Source organism: Zophobas morio, unplaced genomic scaffold (assembly GCF_036711695.1).
Source record: "Zophobas morio isolate AGI-343-1 ecotype UQ-CSIRO unplaced genomic scaffold, CSIRO_AGI_Zmor_V1 ptg000222l, whole genome shotgun sequence".
Lineage (NCBI taxonomy): Eukaryota > Metazoa > Arthropoda > Insecta > Coleoptera > Tenebrionidae > Zophobas > Zophobas morio.
In genome coordinates, this window is record NW_026972326.1 from 209,153 (window position 1) to 220,712 (window position 11,560).

Consider the following 11,560-nt stretch of genomic DNA (forward strand, 5'->3'; position numbering starts at 1 on the left):
ATACCAAAGTTGACTTTTTTAGCTGTTTAAGCTTTGTCTAATAGTTGCAAAGTGGAAAAGAAACAGCGTTAGTAGTGTCCACAATTATATTAAGTTTGAAAGACTTTTTTCGTTTTTTAGTGTTTTTAAGTTAGTAATGAGATTTTGTTTTACAGTATTTGTTAAATATTGTTACATTGAGATCGCCCAAAAAATAAGAAAAATATAAATAAAGAGAATTGAATTAGCGGGAAATAAATTAAATATATATTTAATTCAAGTAAAATGATAAGGTATTTATGGGTATGCATTGTAAGCTAACAAGCTTAGAAGCAGCTTTAATTATAAGGGAAACAGTTGTAGTAAGTTCTTCCGTAAAAGTCAAGATGCGCAAGCCACTTATAAAGACTGCTCAAAGACATCCTAAGTCGCACAGCTGCTCTTGTCTCTTTTTACAAATTATATATAATATAACCAAATGCTTATAGATACCAACTTATTTTAATAACTTCACCTAATACCTAAAAATTATGTGTCTCTGTTTAGTATGGTGTGCTGTGCCCCTTTTAAGTACACAAGTACACAAATAAAAAAATTCAATTAACTTTGTATATCCCTTTTTGCATATATAATGATCAAGCACTGTAAAATGTCAATGCCCTTAAAATAAATTCACTGTAGAATTAATAACAATAAGGTAGTTTACTATATTTGGTCATCGGTTAACTAAATTTCACTTTGTACCTAAAATGAAAAGTTACAGTTAATCTCTCTAACGTCGTACGGGTACATTTTATTTAATTAGTTGAAAGTTCTATTCCTATCGTCAATTGGACACATTTTTTTAAAAATAATTCATTTTTCTTGATTTGTTATTTATGTATTGCTTAATATAAGCGAAACCTGTTTACTTACAGTAGAAATCTTTTATGTTTATTCGGTTGAAATGGTGCTTTTGGCTTATGCCTCGTTATTTAAATAATAGCTGGCCTATCTTTGACGTTTTCGGGATTCTACTCGTTTTGTACTGAACTTTGTTTGGTTTTTAGCTTTAAACGAAATAATACACTTTTATATTATTTGAAGACTAACACAATTTTTGATCTTTTCTGGTGGGCTTCTTGCATGTTGGCTTATACACCGTTATCTTTTTATCGGACCTATTTTTTCCACCATACTTTTTTCAACATGCTTTTTTTTTATGTTTTGCGCATCACTTTCCCATTTACAGTGCGTACTTATTGATCCAGGTTTCTGTATAGTTTGTTTTTTATAACCAATATTTTTGGCCTTCACTCCTTTTAATTTATACTTTATTCAGCTTTTATAAACAAAAATTAAACCAGGCTCAGTTGCTACTGGCAAAGCTTCTTCTAGGACATCAGATTTACTTCGTTTTGAAACTAAAGGAATTCCTAGCCTTTGCGAAGAGTGTCAGGTATGTCATATACTTACACAGCTATTCTAAACTATCTTTTCTTATTCTTGGTTCCCTTAAATTATTGTATTAAGAGCTTGTACTTTGTATATACTGCTCTTCTCTCTACACTATACTTTGCAAACACAAACTTTTTCTCTTAGTGTTATAAAACTGTTCATGTACATCATTGCCGCAGATGCGGGAAGTGCTTCGAAAAAATGGATCACCATTGGTTTTTATATGCTTTACTTATATATTTTATAACTTATGCGACTTCATAGAGGTCTAATAATTTTTTTTAACTTGTTTCTTTAACTTAACTTAATTAACACTTAGATCAAATTTAAAGTTTTACTTCCTGTTACTGCTATTAGAATAACGTTTTATTTTAAAATTACACCTTTTTTAAAAAAATTAATAACTTATTTTTATCTGTTTTCCTTTTCCAATCTTTTTATTTTTACTGTTTATTTTTTTTTCCATTAATTTATTTTTAAAACCTTAATACCCCAGCACATAAAGCTTGCATAGCAATATTTGCGTTTACGAAGAGCTGGAAAGTCAATAATTTTTTTTTAACACTCGCGATTAAATATTGCTCTCAAGTTTAAGGGGCTCTATATTCACGCACTCTCCTGTTAAACCAAATAAAACGTTATTAAAACTTTATACCTGAGCCTCAAAAATAGCAGAAACCTAAAGACTGTTATGACTTACCACAGTAAAATAAACTCCGCTGCAGCTGCGAATATTGTTCACAGCTCACCTGTTTTAGTATATTTTCAAATGTTATAAACTATTGTTTCTCCGTAGATCCTACAAAATTTATATGAACCAGTTTTAACTAATGATTTTTTTATCTCCATATAATTCCCAGCCCGTGGATCAATAACTGTGTCGCACGAGATAACTGCAAGTTTTTCCTTCAATTCCTCTTTTACGTGTTTTGGCTATGTGTTTTCTTTCTATTTGTTCTTTGCCTGGCACTTTTTTATAGTACAAAGGTTCTTTACTACAAGATTTATACTGTCCAGTTACTTATTTCATCTACTTGAGAATTCCCAACCCGTCAGTTCTCCTTTTTTTAATCTGCTAATCTTTGGGGGTTATTTGGCTCTCGGCTTCGGTGCGGGAACCGCCTTCATGTTTACGTCTCTCCTTCTGAGACTTTGCGCTAATACAACGCTGGTGAGCTGTACGATAATTATCGCCTGTCGATTTTCCTAATGCTGTGACACACAATAAGATTGACGCTCTACAAAGTAAATCTTACACGAAAAGATCCCTTAATTTAACGCTTAAAGAAGTTCTTCTGTGTTATTTAATAGTAACGCAAACTAACTTTATTTTTGCTGTGAGGTGTGTGGAGGCTCGCTATCACTTTACTGGTTTATTCCGTCGGCTCCCAATAAGAGCGAGCCGAGTTTTATAGACCTCTAATAGTGACCACTTTGCGATTCAAACCAGCAAACCTTCACAATTAATATAGTAAAGTAATAAAAAACAATTAGTAAAATCCAAAAACTTTATCGGTTTAAGATTCTTAGGGCTTGCAATTCTCCGTCATCCTGAATTATCTTTCTCAACCACGCTAGGCACCATTTGAGATTTAGTAAAGTGTGTCTACAGGCGGCCGTCCACTCAACTTCAGTTCCAGGTGCCTGCAGGCGCAGGCGCTTACCGCCCACCATCTCTCCCGAAATTCTGTAAGGAACAGATAAGAGTTGCTCTGCAGTGCGAGAACAGTAGCTTACTCATATGGGAGTTCTACTTGGTAGTCGATATGCGCGAGATAACGCTCGAACTGCCGCAGACAGCGCAAAAACAAGAGAGCTGCTTGGTCAAAACGTCTTGCCCACAGTGCCTTGAAACCGCCTGGAGCCCATCTAAATTCGCATTGGTGGTCATGTGCCCATTTCTGGCCCGTACCGAAGAGAACAACTTGCTTACAGGCCCCAACGCTGGCCACTGTCCAGCTGCAGGATCTCGGAGCGACTCCCCAGAAACACGAGTTTGTAGCCGCCAAAGGCGAACCCCATTTTATCGGCCATGGCACTCAGGAACCAAAGGGTGTATCCCCACGCGGCGTTGATCTCGTGCCAGTCGACCTGGGCCTCTGGCAAGCGTCCGAGTCGCAGGCGGTTAATGGTGGCGAAGGGCCCGCTTGTCCATATGTGAAAGTTGTCGTTATATACGTTCACTCTTTTTAGCACATTCAATTGTTCGCATGCGTACATGACGGTGAAGTCAAGACGTGCGCTTTCTCCCTGTGATGCCTCACGCTCGTAACGGGCTTCAATATCCGCGTAACTCTGTCTTTAAATAATAATACATTAAAGTAGTTAATTATTTTATGCTTTTCGTAAGGATATTATAGGCCATAGGGATCTTTAAAAGCAAACAAACTTTTCTAGAGAGCTCTGTAGCTCTACACAAGATTTTTTAATTCGATTTAGCTCACTTTCAAGACGAGACACTTCTTGTTTTTTAGTTTCAAGTTCCTGCTGTAACTCAGCTTCTTCAGATAAGAGCTATAAGAAATGGTTAAGCGATGGTAACTTAAAAAATTTAATAGCATATAAACATTAAAAAAATATTAGTTTTTAAACCACGAGTATATCTTAATAAAAAGTCTAAATTTGAAATACTTTTCTTAAAACCTTAACTCTAGATTTATACGGCGGAAAAAAAAAGATAAGAGCCGTATGTGTTTAGCAAATAAAAATTTTAATATTAATTATAAAATGGTTTAAAAAAGGCAATTAGCCCTGTAAAATTTAACAGTTACTAAAGCAAAAACACAAAATAAAAACTGTGTTGAATGCTAGGTAAATTCTACCTTTTGTAAATCTTTCTCAAGTTCTTCTTCCTCTCTGTACTGAAGTGGTTTTATAAAACATTTCAAGGCTTCAACTTCTTCCTCCGTGTCCTTAATTCGCGCTTCAAGCTCGCAAATAATTTGATCTAAATATCATTTTACAGTAATAGAAAATTTAAATTGAAATGCCAACTTGTTTTAAATTCTAAAGTTATATTAAACTCTACAAGAGAAAAAAACAACAAACAATATAAGTTATCGTTTATTGGTTAATAAATTTTTTAAATGGTGTAAAAACGTTAAACTTATAAACTTATCTACAAAAAAAAGTTACCTAAAAAAACTAGTAAAAGAAATATAATAAAAGAAAATATAAAAAAGACCACTGCAAGCTATACAAAGAAGGTTATCTAACATCGAATTTTCTCTCAAAAATTTAATAAATTCCTCAACAGGCTTATAGTATTAAAAAAAAATTTAATATAAGGTCTCTAACTTTACAAAAATAAATTAAAGGCAGCAAGAATTAACATGTTTCAAACGTATTAGTACAATTAGAAGAAAAGTAAAATAACTCTGTCGGATTCTTCTTGGGATAAAGATGTCCCTTGACAAGCAAAATAAGAACAATTGGAAGGACATTGAAGGTCTAAAGTCGCTTTATAAAGTAAAAGTAAAAGTAACAATGATAGTAATAAGTAAAATGTGACCATCTGGAGTTTCTAAAAGGCTTGCCAACCTAAATCTTGTTCTTTCAACTGAGTTAACGTAGAAAAGAAATCCTGAATTTCATTTAAATATAATTCTATAGGGGAATGACACAAGTTGCAAGAAAAGGATGTTTCCATTTGTAAAGAAACACTGTTATTCTTAATACTTCTAAATTAACCTTGCAAGGTACAAGAGAGGGAGAACCCGATCCTCTTCGCCTAGGAAACGGGTGGTTAGGGTTTTTCTTCAAGAAATTTATTTTTGCCCTTTCCCTCTAATTTGTTTTTAATCGAAGCTACGCACAGTTAGTCATATATTTGTATTGAAATTACAGCTTTTTTAATTAAAGGATAGAACATTTCATGTATCATAGCCAGACCATTTTAAAAGAAGTTAAGTGAGTTTGTATTACATTTTATATATATTTTACTCTTGTAATTATAAATTGATTACAGATCCCCTTTTTCGTCAATGAGTTATGCCAGCCAATAATTCTTGCGCCCCGAATAGAAACAAATATCACTACTTTTTATAATGAAGAACAAGTAATATGCTAATTCATTATACTCTGAATCTTATATATTCTTTTTCTATACCGTATATAATTAATTAATTATTGAGTAACCTTATATATAATTATTTATGTTATTGCCTATAGTAAATTACAACTTAAGGTAACATTCATAATTATAAGTCTGTCGATCTTTCTATGGAACGAGAGGTCATCTCCAGACTTGAGCAAGAAAAAAAAGTTAGTGTTCAGTTCTCTAAGGTTAAAAGTCAAAATTCTATACCGTTCGGGTTACAAGAAGAACTTGGCTTGGCTTGGGTGGATTCTACAGCTCGTATCCCGGAAGCAGAAAGATTGGAAGGAGTAAGAGTTTGTAATGTTGCATCGTTTCCGGAGGATGAATTATTTTTAAAGAAACAATCTGAAAGACATTTTACGGGAACACCAATACTGAACAATTCACTGAAGCAAAGTGAACAACCTTTATTAAAGCAGTCTTACTTTTTGGAGACAACCAAGAGCGACTCTTCACAAGAACCACCTTTTTCTTCAAATAACTTTTCACTTTCGCCTAATAACAAATCTTCAGCAACTACTGCAATACCACCCGCTAACACTACTGATACTTCCATTGTGGAAAATTTATATGGTACTGATAGCAGTAATATTTATACAAGCGATAAAGAAACAGCCATCAACTGTCATTCCCGAGTTATTGAATATCTCCCCGATATTTACAATATTGAAAATAGAACTGATTTGTCTTACCTTTTATCAAAAAGAGATGAAGTTCTGAATTCGCTGGAAACCTTAAAACATAGTTTTCCTTCATCTTCCGTTCCGACTGAGGAAGACTGAGTAGTTACTTAAAAAAAGTACAATGCACTTTATCAAAACCTCCTCTAATGTTTTAAGAACTTAAAATTCGACTTTATTTAAAAAAAAATTACTGGGCTCGTATCTAATTGTAACTTTGCTGTTATAATATTTTGAGGACAGCGAAATACTTTTGAGCTGCTGACTAAATAAGATAATAATATAACAAGTTAAATTATTCTTTTAAATGGTTTTCGTATGTCTTTCCTACGCTCGAATCGCTCGCTCCATTAATAAATATTAATTTATTATTAATTGAAAATAATAACGTAACATTACTGAAATTTATTTATTTATATTTAGTATTTTTTTTGAGAGCCCAATAGGGACAGAAATTCCGAGAATTTGAACTTTTAAAAAAGTGATAGTGGTACTAATAAGATTTAAGCTTGTTAAAAAAACATTATTATATATATGTATATCTATCTATTTACTTTAAGCCCTAACCCCTATTATAAATAACAAAATTTAATAAGCGAAGCGCGAGCCACGATAACGGGCTCAACTGAATTCTCCTCTAGTACTGCTTAGTAAGCCTTTCCGGCCTGGCAATCAGGACTCAGTAATTTTAAACAAACTACGGCGCTACCAAAGGCGTAGCTGCTTATTGAACTCGCTTGACGTAAAGAAGTTTCTGCCGGATAGACGTAGGCTCAAACAATAAACGGATATGTCATTTGGCTGGTTAAATATGTAAATCCATCATACCTGCATTGAAATTTATCGGCGTGGTAGAGCGATTGAGAGCATTGACGGTCATATCCAAGGCCTTGGGTATGATTACCACCGACGCGACTTTCTTTTTTTGTACGTTATAAGCACGCGCTCTGCCATGGGCTAAACGTTGGGGCACCCGAGATCGGTGAACCCCGGACTGAGGGACAAACAATTAACGTTGGCATTTTTAAAACTGTTCCGTTCTCTATTAAACATGTGGGGGATATTAGATCCAGCTCTGAATTGCTCAGTTGCACCCTTTTTTAGTCCCTCTGAAAGCGCAGCCATTATTATCTATTCAAGATATGAAGAACTGGTTTAACGTATCATTATCAATGATATCCCAGTTTCTCATTACCCTAACGTATAAGATTTTGGCATCATTGTTGGCAACAGCCCATCCTATTACAATTATATTGGATATGATGCTAGAGTTTTAACTTAAGCTTGGACTTATTGCGCTCTAGTCATATTCGGCCATCAAAACTCTCTACTATTTAGGGTACGCCATCATTTTTTTCAAGCTTTATACTACATCACGCCTTGTACGTAAAATTCTAGCAATATTTTTCAACGTACAGTCAAAAAAATATTGTATAAAGTTGCTAACTCACCCAAATTTTTCATTTATATAAGTCCCTTGTGCATTTAAATAACGTTAACTACTCTTATCTCCTATTATTATCATAGTTTTCTACAAAAACAACCCCTAAAATTTTTTATTATGTTCTATTCAATAAACAAATTATTAATTAAAAACCTTGCCAAGCGTTTTGCACTTAAATTAATTGAGCATATAAGAGCTAGTAATATTAAAAAATAATAAAGTTCAACCCAACCCCTTTAAGGAGTTTAAAAAGTTCTATACTGTTTAATAATCACAACCGCTTACTTGCTAACTTTAACTATATATATTTATTTGCTTAGATACATATATATAAATCTATTTTTTAGAAATATGTACATAATGAATACATAACACCCCTACAAATACGGTAATAAAACTGCTAGCTATAATCGAGAACTTAACGCACAATTAGAGGGCAAGCAAGGCTATAGCTAACTTTAAAAATTAAAAAAATTGATAAGCTTGAGGATTCCCAAAATCTTAAGGAAGACAAATTGCTTTGCAGTACCAAACAGAAATAAATATTCTGTATCATGAACTTAAAAAAATATTTTAAAGGATAACTAGAACCCGGCCAGATCCCAACGAGACGAAGCATACTGACTCTACTATTAGTGCTAGTAGAAATCGATAATACAGTATTAAAGCCGGCATTAAACATTATAGCAATAATAATAAGCGTTAGAAGTACTGATCTAGTAAAAATTGTTAACACTTATAATAGTATTAGTAACAGTAATAGAATTGAATAGGTCATAACTTATTGTGATATTAGTAGTAGTAATATGAATAATATAAATATTAACAAAGAAGTAGTAGTAATAAAGAAATGGAAAAAATTCAACATATTACCTGTTACAACTAGTATTTAAGAAGAGTAGATAACGTTGACAGTAATGATTGAAACCAACATCATTAAAAAATTGTCTGCCAAATATGTAACTCAAGGCATCAATATATTGCTTCAAGAAAAAGAACAAAGATTTATACCTCTTTTAAACGTTAAAGGTGTTGAATATTATACTAAACTGCTATTTTTAAATAAATACTTAAATTCGTCTCAAGAAGTGTGTTTACTGAGTCAAGCGCGGCAGAAATTAAAGAAGAACTTGAAACCCAAAAGTTTATCCGTCTGAGTTATTCGTATGGATATATAACGAAGACAGTACTTTAATTCTCATTTTTTTCAGTTAAATTATCTTAATAGCAAACTCACATCTTCAGTATAATAACCTATGATATATTTTAGTATCTGTGGAACTATTAAAGAAAAGTAAAAGAATCGGTAATGTTAGAACATCAGTTATACGAACATACTGAAAAACATTGCACTTTAGGGTAGAGATCTATAAAATGTGTTGAAATCATTTATTAATTAATATTTCCTGGTGCTCGATAGGGTAGTAAAAGAAAATACCCAATTCAATAGCTCTCAACAAGGTGATAGCGTACACATTAGCTTTAAGCCTGCGTTAAAGCAATCTCATATATATATATATATATAGATATATATATGTATTTAAAAAAAAAAAAAATTCTACCCCTAACCTATATTATATATACTTAGAGCCTATGGTGCGGTCGGCGATAGCTTGTGCAGGTCCAGATTTCGTAATTGACCTCGCCTATCAGTAAATCGATTGGTGTGCTAACTGAGCCGATCGTGGACAGCGAATGCATTGGGTCGAAAAACGTTACTCAGAGGTTTAATCTGGAGATCTTTATGTAGGGGATCGTTGCGAACAAACCACGGCGCGCTCGTCGTAAGGCGTAGCAGCTTATTTTTGTCTCACTTGAAGCGAAGAGACTAGTGCCGGTGTGTCGTAAACCCAGGCAGTAGAACGCGTATGTCATGGGTCGGTCACACCACAAATACAAGCGTCGTTTGTTGGTCAGCGAGAGTTTGCTTCGGGCATAAAGTAAAGGGTAAAGAGTTTGAGCCACCGCCTAGGCCTTCGCCGCGATATAGTTTACGTGCGGTCGCCACGAGGGCTTACTGTCTGTAATGACCACTAAGTACTTCGCCTGAGGACACCAAGGTACCTAATTTTCAAAGGTCAGCGGCGGTAGTGGTAGAGTGCACTTCTTTGTGATAACAAGGGTTTTTGCTCTTTTCCGCATTTAATAGTAGTTTACCAACGACGACACCAGCTGGGAAGCGTCCCTAGGTAGTACTGCAGACATTGGCGCAACTGGGCAGGGGTCTTTGACAGGGGGTCTTTGACGAGGAGTAAATTCGCCCTGTCATCCGCATATAAGGCAATCCGCTTGTGGGGGCCGTCAGGTTGTGGCACGTCGCGTAAATAAAGTGCAAAGGGTAAGGGGGATGAAAGAGATTCATGGTGGGACTCCAGTTGTTAGTGGTCTTAGGGGTGCGCGCGCATCGCCCACCCGGATATCAAAGACGTGGTCCCCAAGGTAAGATTTGATCACGTTGAAAAGGATGGTAGGAAGGGCTATGGCGCGTAATGTGTGAAGCAAGCCCTTGTGCCAAACTCGGTCAAACGCTTTTTCGACACCAAGAATGACGGCTCCCGTTGCCTCCTTTAAAGTTCTCCCTGCCAAGGGAAGGAGTAGTTAAGTTGTGTGGCGTCCTTGGCGAAATCCGAATTGGGAGCTCTGGCAGGGCATGGCTTGCGTTCAACAACAGCTTTCATGCAGCCCAGTATGACCCTCAGCTACCTTTGCCAACGGCTGACAAGAGGCTGATAAGCCTGTAGTTGCTTGGCGTAGATGCTGGTCGTTAGTGTCGAACATCACAATAGTTGCCCTCTTACAGCCGCAATGGAAAGGTGCCGAGAGCCATCGTTGGGTTGATGAGGTAGCATACGCGTTTTACAGCCACCAATGGTAATTGCTTTAACATCACGTTTGATGGTACCGTCGGGGCCAGGTGCCTTGCTCTTGGAAAACCGTTAAGAATCTTTGCGATTTCAGCTGTTCCTCGGCACAAGCAAGGAAGTTTGCTTCACAAAGCACTTCGTCAGCAATTAAATAAGCAAGTAGCACACACTGAGCAGAGCTGGTTAGCAAAAAGTGTCGCTTTGTCAGCGTCATTTTCCGCCTCAAAACTGCCTTCTCGCATAGTAGGTAATGGTAAACGCACTCTGTTTTTGTATTTTTCCTTATGAACTTCCAGGAAGAGACGCGACCGTTACCGTTATTTATCCGATATTTTACTTAACTTTATCTCTCTCAGTCGGTTATGGTGCGCCAACAGCTCTTTCCTAATGGGGCGGTGTAGTTTATTAAGCGCTGATTTATCTTCGGGGGATAGGGATATTACCGTGGTCACTCAAATATGGCGTCGCCGCTCGCGGGTAAGGACCTTTAATCCATCAGGCAAGCGATTAGGGCGGAACTCAACTTCACGTGTTGTCGTGGCGGTGTGATAAGCCATGCTCCAAACGCCCTCGACTTCAGCAACAGCAATGTCAGGTGAGGCAAGCGTATTAAGAAAGGAGGAAAAATGTTGAAAGGTTATATCAAAAGCCTCAGAATTAACTCCAGTCCATAAAAGTTCTGGTATATGTCCTCAGTAACTCCTTTTCGTCGCACAAATCAAGCAGAACTAGCAGATGGTCTGACGAATATTCTTAAAGAGCTTCAATTGCCGTTGAAATATAAATATTTTTCGAAACGGCCATATCTAATATGTCTGATATTCTGTCTTTGCCATGTGCGTTGAGTACTGTGGTCCTGTGACGCGCAGGCCTCGCTCGTCGGTGTAAGCTTCAAGGATTCGGCCGTGTGGGTTATTCACGAGGCTGTTCCAGGCGGGATGCTTGTAGTTAAGGCCCCCACATACAATAACTGGGGAACTAGTTATAAAAAAGGGCATCAAGATCTGAGGTAATAAGTGGCATGCTGGGGAGACTTGTAAGCTGCACTTACCGGCTG

At 36.0% G+C, this 11,560-nt stretch overlaps 1 protein-coding gene and 1 long non-coding RNA gene across 7 annotated transcripts; one reads left to right on the top strand and one right to left on the bottom strand.

Annotated features, from left to right (window-relative positions):
* The first annotated feature begins 918 nt into the window (after nt 1–918).
* On the top strand, nt 919–2,853 carry LOC135146292 (uncharacterized). Of its 2 annotated transcripts, XR_010283781.1 has the most exons (7): nt 919–1,003; nt 1,066–1,417; nt 1,561–1,631; nt 2,277–2,403; nt 2,456–2,587; nt 2,646–2,705; nt 2,759–2,853. It is a non-coding gene; the product is annotated as an uncharacterized LOC135146292 (long non-coding RNA). The 2 variants fall into 2 exon arrangements; XR_010283780.1 differs by lacking the exon at nt 2,759–2,853 and having other exon boundaries at nt 2,646–2,722.
* LOC135146291 (beclin-1-like) lies at nt 2,800–5,123 on the bottom strand. Of its 5 annotated transcripts, XM_064078448.1 has the most exons (10): nt 4,957–5,123; nt 4,793–4,875; nt 4,601–4,673; nt 4,239–4,363; nt 3,806–3,930; nt 3,635–3,715; nt 3,350–3,562; nt 3,154–3,285; nt 2,925–3,103; nt 2,800–2,871 (listed from the first exon to the last, which is right to left on the bottom strand). In XM_064078448.1, exons 1-9 carry the CDS (start codon nt 5,063–5,065, stop codon nt 2,926–2,928), a joined length of 1,119 nt encoding a protein of 372 aa, XP_063934518.1. In that variant the 5' UTR covers nt 5,066–5,123; the 3' UTR covers nt 2,800–2,871; nt 2,925. The 5 variants fall into 5 exon arrangements, with proteins under 5 accessions (XP_063934518.1, XP_063934516.1, XP_063934519.1 ...); XM_064078446.1 differs by having other exon boundaries at nt 3,350–3,715; XM_064078449.1 differs by lacking the exon at nt 4,601–4,673 and having other exon boundaries at nt 3,350–3,715; nt 4,793–4,866; nt 4,928–5,029.
* Nucleotides 5,124–11,560: the final 6,437 nt, after the last annotated feature.